This window comes from Balearica regulorum, chromosome 22 (assembly GCF_011004875.1).
Source record: "Balearica regulorum gibbericeps isolate bBalReg1 chromosome 22, bBalReg1.pri, whole genome shotgun sequence".
NCBI classification, from domain to species: Eukaryota; Metazoa; Chordata; class Aves; order Gruiformes; family Gruidae; genus Balearica; species Balearica regulorum.
The window spans coordinates 6,759,729-6,776,339 of record NC_046205.1 but is presented as its reverse complement, the minus strand read 5'-3'; the positions used below and the strand labels follow the sequence as shown (position 1 = coordinate 6,776,339).

The following is a 16,611-nucleotide window of genomic DNA, read 5'->3' as shown; positions in this document are numbered from 1 at the left end:
TGGCCAACTGGCAGCGTCACACTCACTTGGCTTGCCCTGCTGTAAGTCACCTTGAGGTCTCCTCTGCTGTCCGGTCATTAGGGATGCAACCCTCTGAAAACCACCTGCAATCCCCCACGGATCTGTGAGAAGACAAGACCCCAGACACTCATTTCTTACAAGTTGCTGGGATAAACGCAGAGCCAGAGCCAATGCTATTCAGTAAGTCAAACACACATTTCTGTTCCTCCCATTTCAAGGCAGTACTGACGCTACCAGACCTCAGAGACAGGCTGCAAAAACACCAAGACACATGAGAAAGTTATTCAAAGAATGCAAAACAATGATCCTGTCCTTAGAGAACAGCTGAACACTTCATCAATTAACAGCTTCCTCACCATGCCACTAACTGACCTTGGACAACTCCTGCTTCAGTTTACCATGAACTGTGTTCCTAGCACACGGGATCTGCTCTTACTCTGTGCCTGACAGATTTACTGGGTACGTTAAGAAGCTGGTTTAATACTGATATTCTCTGACAGAAACTTAAAGCAATGTCTCTTGTGATCACCAATACCAGTGTTCAGAGTTCAAAATTGTTCACACCAAATGGGATTTCCTGAAACAGTGGACATGCAAAAATCTGAGTAAGAAAGAATGGTCTCACTGCTTCCAGTCTGACAGGGAACACACATGACTTTCAGACGAGCATTACAGTGTGACTGGTTCAGACAGGTTGGACAAGATGCAGAAACAGCAACTGAAAGCAAATGTTCACAAGTCCAACTCCTAAGTTTGCTGAGTCTGAAACACTCTGATCAACAGCTGTGCCCCATGTCTCCAGCAAATAAAGTTTCAAGTGTTCTCTACCAGTTCCAAGTCTCTTGAGTTTGTTTTCCATAATCGCATTCACTATTATAGGCATCAGTTAGAAAAATGCAGAGATACAGCAAGTGACTACAAATTGGACTGCAAAGCATATATATGGATGTGCATTCATGTGCATACATGCACAGAGAGAGAGATAAAAAGTTAAAGCTAAAGAACTCCTGGTTATCACAGACTGTTTCCTTCCAGGCTTGGCAATCACACCACATAATCCCATTTATAAATATGTTAGCTTTTCTGTTTTGTACTTCACACTGGAAGATTTGCATTAGAGCCTTACAGCTTTGATGATTATAAACACTATTCTAATTTCCAAGCTAAAATTAATTCATGACCAGTTTATGCCCATTTGTTTTCATACCAACATTTTCTGTTAGTTTAAACAGTGCTTCTCCCTGTTTTGTTTTTACCTGGCCTTGATGTATTTATAGAGAATAACTAGATCCCCTTGCAACCTTGTCTGCCAGGCTAAATAAACCCCATGCTTTCACTCTTCTAAGATACACCTTCCATTCCCCTGATCATGCCCCTGCCAACCTCAACCCATTTCAGTTTGAATTCCTCCTGTGCAAAGGACACACCACTCCAATCGTTCCAATGAAGGTTCCTCAATGCCTTATGAAGAGTTGTATCAACTCTTTTCTCCTCTCTGCTGGAAAATCCATTGGAGATGCCTAGACATATACTAATGCTTTTGTGATTCACAATCCAGAAACTCCATGGTTTTCTCATTGCTCTTGATAGAACTAGATTTCACAAGCTGGGCTTCAAACAAAACATTTGAGACCTTCACACCTGAAACAAGTCTAAACAACCAGGTTTCCTAATGCTTGCAACAATTCCACCCTTCGCAAGCAGCCACTCATTAACAGCCTAAAGAACAGTCATTATCTGCAGAAGTTCACAGCTGCATAATTCCTGTCAAAACCAGGAATCTCGTGCAGACCATCCGTTACTTGATATCATTTGCTCAGCTCAGAGAAGTAACACGGTTATCCCAATATTCAGCCAGAATGGCCTCTTCTCAAGGGATGCAATTTTCTCCCTTCAAAACTTTCTCTTTCAAAATTGTCTCTTAATCAATTTTGACCACTCCCTTAGCGCCACGACTCTTCTACATAGCCATTGTCAGCATAATAATAATACCAAGCACTTATATAGCTATTTCCATCTTCAAAGCACTTCACAAGCATTAACCAATTAATGCATATTCTTCCCATGCTGTCTCTAGCCTCGCTGGATTTTCCTGTGACTTCCCTTCACAGCTTTTGAGTTGACCCAATATCCTTTAACTGAATCCCACCGCCAGTCTCCTTTGGAGTGTTGCTGCATCACATTCCAAAGTGAGCCAGAGGAGAGCTGCATCCTCCTCTGGTAACAGGAGCATGGCTCGGCAACACACCATGCAAGCTTGCACACTTCCTATCTGACACCAAGACTTAGCCTAAGAAAATACAGTTTAACACATGGTTAAGGCACTAAGCTAGAACTTGGGAGGCCTCAGTTTGACCCTGGACTCACAGGAAGGCATCAAAGAGATTAGGCGACTCCTTTGTGCAAGAGTTCACAAAATCAAAACAAATTCACCTAAAGGACCACAAGTCCCTTTTCACAAGGAACTTAAAATGGACCAGATTTACAAACTTTTTTTTATAGCCTAAGAACTGCAGACAGATGCCTTGTAGCCTTTACAAATACACCTGAGATTTGCAGCTAACATATCCTCTTATAAAACCCCACTGGGCAATATACACTTATTTAGGCATCTAAACATCCTTGCAAATCTCGCTCCCGGAGTCCAAGACCCAATGAAAATGTTCAGGTTGATTCAAAAGCTTCTTAAAATTTTACTCTTATTTTCTCTCTGTATCTGTAAAAGGAACACGGTGAAGATTTAATGTATCCCCATTGGTTCAGACATCCTTAAAAGTGACACAGGGCAGGTGTGGGTTTCTGGTATGTCTGTGATTCCCAATAGATAAAATCCGAGATTCCCAAGATTTGCATGTCTCCCACAAGTTTGGTGTTTCACCCAGCAGTTCATCTCAACTCACAATTGAAATGAAAACTCAGAAAAGAGAAGCTAATTTGATGAAAGACATTTGTACAAACTCCTCCATGCAAACAGACTCCACTCATAAGCAGCATTTTTACTCCGTCTCATTTATAAGGTGCTAATTATTATCTCCAAAATAAATTTTTCAATTTGTATTTCAATTATTTTCCAGTAAAAGAATATTTGCATTTAAATGGCTTATCTGTTGTGCTCAAACACAAACTCATTTTCATCTCAGGTGTTAGGACTCCTTTATCTCAAAAGAAATCTAAGAAAGGTGAAATAAGGTTCAAGGTGAAATCCATCTCTCAAATCACAGTGAAGGCCTAATTTAAAGATTTCCTCATGATAAATTTTCATTATTAGTCTCTCTTCCCCCTGTTACCAAATCCATGTCATCATGAAAAGACTTAAAAGTAGCTGCAATTTCATTTGCCATTATTAGCTATGAAGCTGTGTGTCCATCTATAAAGTTCAATGCTCCCTCAAGGCCAGTGAGAATGGAACTTGCCCCAAGAGAGATCTTTGACCTAGCTACAAATCTTATCTCGCTAATAATTTACAAGACCTCAATCCTTGAAATTCTCACAATATTAACAATTTTGTCATGACACTGATGGAGAACTAACAGCTTAAAGAGAATAATACAGTGGATATAGATTCTTCTTTAGAAATAAGTCTGCTCTAAGCTCAGAGAGAGTTGCAAGCAGTTTTTCCCCTCCCCACCGCATTTCAGTTTCTAGCTTGTATCTGTAAACATCAATAATCTAGTTATTTCATGCATTTATAACTACATGGAAAGCACAGAAGTTACACAAAACTCTACATACTCTTGATAGTTGCAGGGGGGCCACCATCCCTTTCTAGCACCTAGAGCACAGAACAGAAATAAGACAGAAAAGCTCTGTAGAAGACGACACAGAAGAACCAACTTCAAATATAACTCCATTTATTAAAAGCTCTTCACTCTTACTACCACAATTCTCATTTCCCCATGCTCTCTATAGAGAAATGTACTGTGCATTTATGAGTGCTTTGAGATCTTCCAACAAAACACTCTGGCAGGCATTTGTATTATAACAGCTTGCACTTGTATTATCATATTTGAATTACAAAAAAAAAAAAGGCAAACAGAAGGCAATTTCTCCTGGGAATTTTTGTTGGGATATAAATCCAATTTTTACTTGATTCTGTTAACAGCACTTTCACATTCACTTCCTTTAAGTATTGCTGCACTTGATATTTATTGCCTATTGCCTACTTGTCACCTTGAGCAATGAATGAAAGTCACCAGAAGTTGACAGTACACAGAAAAGCCTACAATTCACTTCACCCAATGGGACAATAAAAAAAAAATCCACACCAGACCAAAAAAACCCAGAACCACACCACCACGTGCCCTAAGCAGTAAATAGCTACAAAAGGTTTCTAACATTATCTGTCAGAAAAGTGAAACATCTCAATTATATTGAAATTTTCGATCCCTTTACGCATGAATTTCACATATACAAACAGCAAAAACTAAATTCTTCACTGAAAACTATCAGCTCTGTCCTAACCATAAATACCCCTCTGTTCAAACATCATCTTGGCAACTGATGGATGTTCTGATACCACAAAACTAGACTTATTTTTATCCTGTTGAACCAATTTAGAAAAATTCTTGTGGTAGGTACCAATCTGCCACGACTTGTACGCAAATATTCCCACTACCTGCAGTGGATCAATCTACTCCTATGCAAAGTCCAAGACATTTCCATATCCTGTGACCTCCATCCATGTATAGCCAACAAAGAAACTCAGAACTTATTTCCATTAACATTATATTGTACTATTTTATTTTTCTTTCACCTCCTCCATTTATTTAAAACCTCATTTTCACCCTTAGACATATTCTATTTAATCTTAGTTTTCAATCCCAAGAGCAGATCAATACCTTTCTTCTTCAATCTACATAGCTCTCAATCAAAGAGTTAACAAGGGGTGAACTGAATCGACTTGTAGGTTCAAATTGGGTATTTTTTGTAAAAAGTCTCATTTGCTAACTGCAGTCATGGAAAAGAAGGGAAAAAAACCTCCCTGTAACAGCCCTCAGTGTTAGAGTCCTACACAAAAAAGTTCATCATTTATTCTCAAATTTAAGACTGTCACAGCACTTCATAGGAACAAATGACAGACCCTCCCAAAAAACTTTATTTTCTGGAGCACTTTAAATGCAGGGGAACAAACTTGCTCTTCTTAAGACAGCTTCTTTCTGTTTGAACCAGATTCAGCTGTTTTCTATGAAGAGGTGGTAACAGTATGGGCCTTGCAGGGTTGTCCTAGATCTTAAATCTTGCCAACATAAAGAAACCAGCACCATACGTGCTACTAAAAGAAGATCATTTGGTGTATGAGACACCCATGTCAAGGTACGAGATGATCTATCTTCATCATCAGGACCCAAGAACTTCACTCAAAAAGCCACCCTGTTGTTTAGCTCTGGACCTTAAGCAAGATACTGTCTGCAGCGTGGAGGCCATTCCACACGCCGTTCCCTCAGCACAAGAGCATCTGACAGGTCTGTTTAAAATGTATTTTCATTAAAACACCCTACTAAAGTACAGAAACTCCAATCCAGCTGTTTGCCATCCTCTGAGGAGCTACATGATTTGTACAACAGTGCAGCACAGCCTGTAGAAAGGGATCTGGAGCCCTCAGGAAAGGGAGCAACCCTGCGGATGGGTCAGCATCCAAGTGACACATCGTCCCTCTTTGATCGTTCCAGGACTGCTGCCTTCAGAGGTGGACTTAACATTAGAAATCAAGCCCCAACACTACTGGGGACAAATTCCCTATCCTTCAAATGCTTATTATTTTGGCAGGGGGACATTATTTTAATATTAACAGACTGAGTCCTTTTGCAAGTGGTGCTTAACTTTAATGAAAACATCCCAGGATGGTTGCTGACAGATGTCCAGTGTCCACAATCAGTGCCTAACCTTTCCCTAATGGAGACAAAACAACGATAGAGGGATATAAACAATATGCTGCACGATGCAAGTAGCATCTTTAAAAATGGCATCGAATTTGGAAAAGCACCAGGCTTCATTATCCTTCTTGAAGGAGGAGATTTCCTTTCTGGGAGGAAATACATTTTTCTTTATATTATTATTCGGTGTATCAAATGGGAAATGAACATTGAACTGTGCCTTTGTTACAGAAGAAATGAGGTTCCATTTTCTGTACTCCAACTTGGCTTTAACTGCTCACCAATGTCTAACAAAGGACCAGATCCCCCTTTGCCCTGCAGCCATGAGAAGAGGGAAGAATCCTGCTGAGAATAATGGAGTTACAGGAACGTGAAGGAGGCAGGACTAGGGAACAGAATGAGACCCACTGCATCCTTACGTTTTCAAACTGCATGACCAGCTTTTCTGCAAGATGCTTAAATTGCCAGCTAGCATTGCTCATTTCAGCTAGAACAGTGAAAGAGTCCTCCTTCCAGGTGACTACATCTCAAGGGTATAGGAACACACACCCCCCCCGGTAACAAGGTGTCAGCCATTACACAACAGCACAACACTCCCCACTGTAAAGTTCTGCAGCAAACTTTCTACAAACAAAAAGCCAAGTTGGACGTTAGGGAGATCCACTCATCCTGCTCTTTCAGGCAAGAAGCTCCACCTCAGGCCTCTGCCTCCAAAAGCCACGACACTGATGCTATAAAAAGAAAGTGTCAAACTCTGCTTTCACTAGTTTAACTGAAAAAAAAAAAAAAAATTGCTAAACTGCTGATAACTAACAGGTACCATAATTAGGAAACGAGTTCTCTACTTGATCTCTGCCATCCCTGACGCATTCATCTTCGTAATACATTACACAGTACTGTTTTGCCACTCTACAGACAAGAGGCTGAACCTCACGCAATTTAAGCGGCTGCTTCGAAGCCAAAGAGCCTGTGGCAAGTTAAAATCTGAAGGTCCAGACCCTCCTTTCTGCCAATACCCCGCTTTTGCTAAAGACCAGCACCCAATTCCCTGATGCTTCTGGGAAATTCTTAGTCTGCTACCATCTCCTACCTTCCCATCTCCATTGGAGTATGCTATGCTTTTAAAAACTGCGCTGCAGCCTTTGGCTAAAAGGCACAAGTGTGGATACAAACATATAAAACCCGCACAAGTGATACAGCATGAATTACAGGAGCTGAACAACCTGTACAAATACTCGCTGGAACAGAAACTGCATCTGATTATATTTCTGACTTTTTTTTTTTTATCCACAAATACTTTACTTCTTGACGTTCCATAGCAGACAGACAACTTTCACCTCAGAATGTCATTCACAATTAATCCCAAATTGTACATGAAATGGTTGAATTCACTTCATGCAATCAAGGGAGAGAACCAAGAGCATAAAACTTGTGTAGCTAATCAACCTAGTGCAATTTATATCTGCTGAAAGCTTTTCACAAACATCCTAAGATCTCTCTGCAGAATAAATCTGTAAATCATTTTAGGATTTTGCAAATTCTACTTATCCCCATTTTACAGATGGGGAAGTGAAACAGAATGACAAAGGCTCACACTCTCAAGGATTTGTAAGTGCCACAGCCATGGAAAACAGCGAGAACTGGGCTTTAATGACTTCTGCAAGTCAAGAGAAAGAGTGTGCAAATAACAGGAGAGCACTGAACCAGAAAATCCCCAGTTGTGGTTAATTCTCTAGCTGTGATTAACTCATCTTTCTTGGCTATTTCAGTACCTCTTGCGCCTTCTAGTACAACTGGCTCTGGGCGCTGACGGGGCCCGGATCACCGGGCTGTGACCACGGTTTGGTGAAACGGCCTGTTGGCGTGCATCTCACTAAACTGACAACTGAGAAGCAGCTAAATTCTTTACACTGAAAGAAATGTAGGTGACACTAAGGCAGGTGGATGAAACCCAAATAAAGCCATTTCATTAGGACAGAATAGACTTAATATTCCAGAGAGCGAGTGCAAGCCAGAGGCCAAAAGAACCAATCTTCTCTTTGTTTTAAAATGTTCTGAAAGACACCTTTATTTGATATTCATTGTTGTTTTATCTGCCTTGAAGTGGGAACTGCAGACATTTTGATAAATGGATTGAGAAATTGTTCTGTTTCAGAGTAACTACTGTAAAATGCCTTCACATCCGCTAGCACAGATATAGCTCAGACCTCATCTGCAGAGAGAGAAAGCATCTCAAAAACCTCTCTTGGAAGCAACAGTATGGCGTTTCCGAGCCGCTGTTTAGCATGCAGTAACACACATGAGCGAGAAGACCTAGAATCCATCCCTAGCTCTGCTAGCAACCTGCTGCATGACCTTGGGCAAGCCTTTCTGCATCTGGCTCTGCCTCCCACCCTCCCTGCACTCACAGCAAAACACCTGTGGGCACAGACCGCTTCTGCCCAGTGGCTTCTCTTACAGGGCTAACAACGAAGGAGGAGCAGCAATGCCTCCTTACACAGACAGAAGGAAAAATAATTGCCGGCAGGGTACGTGATGCTGCTAACTTCCTTCTGGTTACAGAAAGGGAGAAAGAGCTGCCTGCTGAGGTCACCAGGAGGTCCTAAGGAAGATGCCAGTGAGGTTTGACATACCAGGCTTTTGTGAGATCTTGGCCACAGCTCCAGCCTACGAGTCCTGCACAGCAGCACTCTTATCAAGGCCGTTCTGATGTACATGCATATATAAAGCTGGTTTCCGGTGGCACTGAGTTGCCTCTCTCATATATTGTCCTTAGGCAAACCTGGCTTAAGCAGCAGACTTCCAGCAGAAAGACCCTCTGTGTTGTGGCCTCCACCTACCTTCACAATCCTCCAACACTCAAGAATTATATCCAATCCTTGTTGATAGTTTGGATTGTACGCTCTTTCAGGCAACGGCTGCGTACAACTATATCTTTACGCCACTCTAAACACCCAAGCACCACTGCTTATGAAGCTGCTGAGTATACCATTCTATAAATACACTAATACAGATATTTCTTCATGTTCCCCTTCCTTCAACTCTAAATACCTGCTTCCCCAAATCTAAGCCACCAGTTCATTTTTTGCAGTCAATAATGGGGAAGGATTTTTTTTTTTTTTAAATCCTCCCCTATCACACATCTCCCTGGCAACCACAGCTCCAGCCACACCTACAGTTGCAAGACCCTTCTCCTCTTCCAGTGAAAGTCAGATCATCAGATCTCCCTACTTGACAATTATTTTGACCTCTCGGAAATTACTAGCACCAGCAGGACTCTGACGCAGTCCCCAGTTCTCTTTCCATCCAGCAGACAGTGGTGTGCACACAAAAACCAGGCAGGTAGTTTATTACTACAGTGGTGAAGCCTTTGCTTCGTAAGGATAGAAAATTACTGCAACCATTACTGCAAGGGACTGAATCGGGGAATGCACCTCACACTGGGAAGAACGAACACCATACTGCTCACAGTGAAGTCACATTTTAAAAAGGGGAAAAAAAACCCAAAACCCCCTCTTCTCCACTTTCATGCAAGGGAGGTATAAAAAAAAAATACATACAAGCTCCCTGCAGCACACTGTCTCTATTCTGGCTGGCTGTGTCCATGGCAGCAGCAAAGAGACTGAAACAGAGTTAATTTGATTTCTTTAATCAATGGGATTTTCCCAATTACACATTAACCACTATCAGATCAGCCTGCCGCTGCATAGCATGGCAGAAGCACATATATTTTGCAGATTACTGCACTGCATCATGTTTATTGCAAGCAAAGTACATTGATTTCCATAACTGTACTGTACTTCACTCCTCCAGAAACATTGCGTAAACACAGAAACTGTGGGTGCTACTATCACTTTTTTAATCTCTGTATCTTGATTTCTTTGAGAAGCAGGCACTTGCATAGCTTTCAGAGTAGGCGCTCACACACCACAGGAGGCCTCGCAAATAACCTTATAGTTGCATTGGAAGCACAAGAAGTAGCTTTACGCTCCTTTGTGGAGAATTAAGAAACAAAACAGGAAAAGCGATCCTGTTTTAGGCTGAGTGACATATTTGTAGTTCTGTTACCAATTCCCCAAATGACCTTGTGCAAGTCGCTCGGTACAGCGAGATGCTTCCCACCCAAGAGGCAGGTTCCCTGGGCATCCCCCTTCCCGCCCATCTCTCTCCCCTGGGGCACAGAGAACAAAAGGCAGTACAAACCAATGTGACGGCAGGAAAGCGGGGTGGAAAAGGGCTCGTACACAGCTTCTGTGGTCTGGCACTTGTAGAAGATGCTGAGCAGACAACAGCAGTCTTTTCCGCGCGACTTCCACGGCCCCCTTGATACTCTGGATTTACCACTGATACAGGTAAAGAGTGCTTCACAAGGAAAGCCCTTAAATTCTATGTTTGCCTCTGTTCTGAAAAAGGTGAAAGGTATTGGATGGTATCATACAAGCCTCATTGGCTGGACTTACGCTGTACTGTTTAAGACTAATATTTAGGTGACAAGTATTAAGCGTGCCCATTGGAGTTCTCCATAAATATATTTAAAGGAAACGTTTCAATAAACAGCAATATACAGATCATTAAAATACTGAGCTAGACTATAAAACCCCAGTTAACAGGCAGGATTGATGAGGTCATCTCAGTTCCCATGGCCAGTCTTTCCGGGCAGAACAAAAATCTTACCTGGTTTGAAATCCCTTTAAAGCCTGATGCTGTTAACCTTCCCGTCATTCATCTGTACCCACAGAGGCTGCATTTGGATATTAGAGCCAACACAAGAGATTACGCTACCTCTGACATTTTTGGCTGCTGTATATGTCAAATAGACAACTCAATGCTGGACTTACCAATTCAAGCAACATAGAATCTTTGTTAATCATTTCTTTTTTGTAGCCCTTAAAAGTAAAGCCCCATCTTTTCCCTTCCATTTTGATTTGCTATACTTTCTGTTGGGCAAAAGGCTAACTCAAATCATACTCGTGGTATTTCTAAACCTCCCAATACCTAGAAACATGGAGGATAGTAAAGAAGTATCATTTAAAATCCACTCAGCTGAACATAGCTTTGTTATAATTGCACTAAAGCCTATGAAAAATTACTCCAGCCCTATGTTGCAGGATACTTTTGATAAAAATGGAATTGGTAAGATTTCTTTTGTAATACTATAGACACAGAGATATCTATTGCAGCTTTCTCCCCAAAATCTTTGTACCAGCTATACCTATACAATATGCCCCTTAAGTATGTTTTGAGTGAAAGGTCAAAAGCTTAGCAGCACAATAAATTCAAGTCCAAATCCAGTACTGGTCTAGCCACAGAATTCTGCATCCTTTCTATTAGGCCAGCTCAGGGCTTGGCTGCACCTGATGGAAGCAACGCAGAGATGAGACTCACCCTTCAGCCCACTCTCCACAAGTGCTATAGTGCATGGCTGGATGCTACAATCAGTGTTACGGAGGTTCCTGCCTGACCTTCCCCAAAACCTGTCTACCCCTCAACGTTATCCTAACAACTTCCTCTGGTCAAGATCCATGGCAAATTTAAGTAGGAGTTGGGGGGGCCTCAGCAGGAACAGAGGCACAGCTGTGAAATTTGGCATTTCACAAACAACTGGCCTCTCAGGAACCAGAGCAAGGCAGCAAGCACCACAGAGTAATTCAGCAGTTGCTAATCCCCGGAGCACAGGTGGAAGTGGTTAACAAACCACGTGGGGCAGGAAAAAAGAGAATTATTCTTCACTTGTCCCTGAAAGTTGATTAATAAGGCAGTCACTTCTGCATAAGAAATGTATTTTCTATAGCAGGGATACTACAAATGATCACCTGATCAACAGCTCAACTACACCCTGAGCCCTAAACCACCCTGCAAAAAGCATATCCACTGGGATCTATGGCAGACTGCCTGGATCACATTCCCCACACCCATTTTGACAAGTGTCTTCTTTTGACAGAAACTCCTAGACAACTGGAAGGCAGCCACCGAGGATCAGCTGAACAGACATCCACCTCTGTACTAGTGCAGGCTGGCTCAGCTGGGAACCATCAGCCAGCTGAATACAAAATTTCCCTAGGAGCTATCTGACATGACAGAGGCTGAGCTCAGTGGCAAGGAAAGCTTGAGCTTAGATGTTCTTCAGCACCACTGAGAGGCCATGACATAAAATAAAAAAAAAAAAATCAGTGACAGGCAACAAACAATTGTACAGCAAAAGGAAAGCCTCCCATACCCCAAACAATGAACTCTTTAATCAACACAAAGAACAAGACGACAAAAGTGAAATTGCTTGCCTACAGTGCCACAGCACAAATTGGGATCCAAACATCCAAGGTCGAAGTAGAGTCCTAGCCACCACCCAGCAGCCTTCCTAGCAAGTTCTTCCTAGCCAGGGCTCCTCTTCCCCCGCCCTTCCTTGCCCATCATTATGGGCACATACTCCATGGAGGAAAGCACACTGAATTTGGATGTTCTTTGCCGAGAACTCACAAGTGTGCACACCAGCATGAAGAGATAAGAAAGTACATTCGCTACACTCCAGCCAAACCTGAGGGCTGCACAGTGGCCCAGCCTCACATACACAGGCACACGGAGAGGGAAGGATTGGGTCCTATTCCCATCCACTTGATGACCCACTACAAAGTGCTGAAAATCTACAGACTAGATCACACATCCTCTCCCCCAGGCACAGGGGCAAGGACATAGGTACAGCACTATGATGTCTTCTGTGTTCCCAACCTCTCCAAGGACCAAGAAGCCAGCCTGATCCCAACCAGAAGAGCTACACCCTCTAAACATCTGCCCCCTCTAAGTGTGTTCCATAAATGACTCCTTTCCAGTAACAAAAGGCAATAGCAAGACATGGATGAGTACATGGGAATCATTCATTTCATTTAGCACCAATATCCGCACTGCTTCAGCATCAATAAGAGGACTCCGATCAAAACGATATGCTCAGCTATTGCCATAAAATACTGTAGTTTCAGCATATGCCACAATCAAATATAATCAGGCTGGTGACTATTCATTTCCCTCCCTCCTACAAAAACCCATCTATCCACCACTTCAGAGAGTTAATATCTCACACCCTTACCCCTTAAAAAATACACTCAAATCACTGACTATTTCACACTGAAGTCCCTTCCCTGGCAGAGTAAGTGTCCCTGAATCACTCTTCATCCTGTGGAGAGTTAAGACAACAGAACAAAATAAAAGGATGATTTACAACATAAATACATACACATACATCAAAATTCATAAACACTCTCCAGAGGAAAGTCTACCAAAGAACATTTTCTATCAAGACAAAAGAAAATTACAACGGGTTTAAACTGATTAGACCACGTTTCAAGCCAGTGCACCTTTCCATAAGGCAGTATAAAACAGGATGCCGACTACTAAAGCACAGCATAAATAATGGTATCAAGACCCCCTTTATAACAGGTCTTCAAAAGAAATTGCATTATGTGTATAACCATATACACCTGGCTAATACGAACGCCAAGTGCACTTTCTAGTGCCAATGCACAGCTAATTACCCAGAAGGGAACAGAAAGGAATACTCTTGCTGCTCCCACCTGTTTTGACAATCAAGAAATACAATTTCAGCATCATCACGCACACTGTATTTCTGAGAGGCTGCGCATTGATCACAATCGGCTCACAAAGACAAATTCAGTGCCCTCAGCAGATCTTAAAACAAATTGCTGTCAAATTGCTACTGCACCCTTAAAACTAAGGGGGGAAAATGTACCAGTCACTTCCTCTCCCTCTACTCCCCACATACACAACAAACTTCAGCATATCGCAAAACACCACCTTCCCCTACAGCTCGGTGGCTTCTTTGCACAAACCAACGCTACGTTATCTTGCCTTCAGACACCACAGCATCTGAAGAAAGCACATGCTTCGTGCCCTTCTTTAGGGCATTACCGTGCAACACGGCTACTGACACAGCACAGCTGATGTGATGTGAGCAGGATTTCTCTCCCTCTTTATTTTTAAGACGGCCAGAACTACTAACTGATAGTTTTACATATACAGCTCTACTGCCACACTATGGGTACTCTTGGTTACTGCTACCTACACAAACCCTAGGAACGGGCGAGGTTAGAACCGAAGCCTCTTAAGAACTTTGTTCTAGAGAGGTTCATGGTCTGCTCAGCGAAGGTACTAGAAGTCCCAACCCAGACTAAACTCACTGCATGGGGTTAGAGCCTAAAACCACCATGGCTTCTGCAAAGGGTGGGCCCATTCACTCTGCATACATTCACGGTGTTCTGGACATCTAGCAGTAAGCCACTGATTTCAAAGTTGGTCTCTTGCTTTAACAAAGAGATCATTACTAGCATTTCAGAATTTGTTAAAAAAGAAGAGCTAGGAAAGAGAAGCTATGGACCAGTGCCTCTAGCTCTGATGCAAATAAACATCTGAGGTCTAAAAAGCTTTTGCAGATCTGCTCACAAAGAAAAAACACCACAGAGCACCAACCTCTGGGTGAAGGATCCAGAACAGACAGCACTCTAAATGCAGAGAGAAGAGCTAGGGGCCTAAGAAAGGATCATATACTGAACAAGCGGGTAGAGAGAGAAGCCTAGAAGATCTGGTATGAACAATCTACAGATAATTTAGAGAAGAAAAAAGCTGTAAGTCCCTTATATAGTAAGGTACCTTATATATTTAGGTACCTTACATCAGTCTACTTGTATCAGAAAAGCACAACAGAAGCTGCTGGAATGGTTTTTCTTTTGTGTACAGACTAAATGCTCCTGCTAAAGAAAGGGAAAAAAATACCAAAAATAAATACTCATCCTTATTTAGGACTTGTAGGTTGTTTTGGTGGGTTTATATCCTTCCCTAATAGATACTTCCAGTTAGCAAAACTCTTCAGGACCACTGCAAGACTACTCAGGAGGGGCAGTTAATACTTATTCTGGATCTCCTTACAGGAAATCTGCCTTACATAATAAAATCAGTGTTGCATTCCAGATACCAAAGTTTTCAAAAAAAAAAAATCCAAGCAGCTTTCATGCACATCACCACACAAACACACATTCCTCTAGCCTAAGATACAGCAGACAAGACAAGCGTTACTTAGAAACTCTTGGAAATCGGGGCACTGCATAGTGTCGAAAGAAGACACTGCCAAACACTCAGCTCTCCCACTCCTCCCCCTCCTACACACACATAAGGACAGTCCCTAAATATTTGCTGTTTATACCAGAAATAAACTTCATTCCTTAGATATGCTTTTGCTACAAGGGTAGTTGCGGAAACAAGGGAGGAGACATAACCAAACTCCCCCCGAATTCAAGTCTTCTTTTGCTATCTTTCAAGTCAATAAACACATATTTCACAAAAAACATGATGCTGAGGCCAGAGAGCTCACATATAAGAGATAATCAACTTGAAAGGCAGGAGGAATAAGAGAAAAGCGCTTCCATCTTCATGCAAGGCATCCTAAATCTATTTTATGGGCAAACACCAGGGTAGCGAAATATTGAATTAAGATGCAAGCGAAAGACAGAGGGGGAAACCGTGATGGCATTTTTCACAGTCATCTTGCATACAACACAGCAACTGTGCACAAATGATTTGACCCACCAGAGATGGGAAATGAGAGCAAGTAAAGCCACCTTTTATCATCCCATCGCTTAAAATTGTTGTTCCCAAAGGATACAGATAGTTTCTATCTTGTACAAAGCTACAAAGGTCTGAAGGAAATATATTCCTTATTGAACACTACAGGGAAGCATGTGCTGACACACAAGTGCATACACACACACGCAGAGTGTCATCGTCCCCCCCCTCCCAGAGGATTAACAGTGGTCCTTTGATCTAAGGAGCAGGAAGGAAAATGCTCCTAAAGTTGCCAGCTTTCTCCATTACACTTACCAGTCACCGAGACAGCCAGCAGCCCCACGGAGAGCAGCAGCACCCGGCTCCAGGAGCTCACTTCCACCGTCATGAGAGCAAAGATCCCCAATTTTCCCCAGTTCCTTCCAAAGCCGCAGCTGCATCCCGGCTTGTCCCATCCCAAGGAAGGTTGCATGTCAAAGGGCAGCAGGAACGGGGCGTGCTGGGGGTTGGTTGTTGTTGTTGGGTTTTTCCCCCCTTTTTCTTCCCCTTTGCGATTGGGATAGTCCTCGGCTCAGCTGGATGAAGAGGAGAAAGGAAAGGGGGGGGGGGGGGGAGCAGGTCAGGCTTGTGGGGTTTTTTTATTTTTTCAGCCCAGAAAAAAAAAATCCCACCGCATGGAAGGCTCTGAGCTTCTGCAGCTGGAATGAACCAAGTGTGGCAGCAGCTCGGGGAGAGGAGAGGCAAGGCAAGGAGAGGAGGGCTGGCTCGTCCCTCCCGGTGCCTGTCTCAGAGCCAGCTCCTCGGCATTAGCAGCACACAGTCCCCAGGGATTTATACTTTTTTATTAGCCAGTTGATTAATCGTTCCCATATCTTTGTTCTCTTCTTCACTAAATGCTGGGGAGGGGAGAGGGCACGGCTGTTGTGGTGAGGGGCTGCTGGGCAGCCACCGAATAGATCTGCCTCAGGTTTGCTTCCCCAACCCAGCACAATCCTCCCACCAGCACCCGCCCCACCAGAACCAACAAACCACAGATTATGCTGTAGCACTGTATTTATTTTTAAATACACACACTACAGGTTTCTTGTATAGGAGTAAGTCCCGCAGCCCCCCATTTTGCATGGAGCAGAGTATGCATATGCACAGAGAGGCA

The 16,611-nt window shown here is 42.7% G+C and overlaps 1 protein-coding gene across 2 annotated transcripts in view; it reads right to left on the bottom strand.

The window, feature by feature from the left end:
• The window catches only part of CSMD2 (CUB and Sushi multiple domains 2), a 302,970-nt gene extending 286,967 nt beyond the window's left edge, over window positions 1-16,003 (bottom strand). For both annotated transcript variants that reach the window (XM_075773922.1, XM_075773923.1), the window contains exon 1: window positions 15,774-16,003. In XM_075773922.1, the coding sequence (XP_075630037.1) occupies window positions 15,774-15,930 (157 nt within the window). In that variant the 5' untranslated portion in view covers window positions 15,931-16,003. The remainder of the gene's footprint in view (window positions 1-15,773) is intronic.
• Window positions 16,004-16,611: the final 608 nt, after the last annotated feature.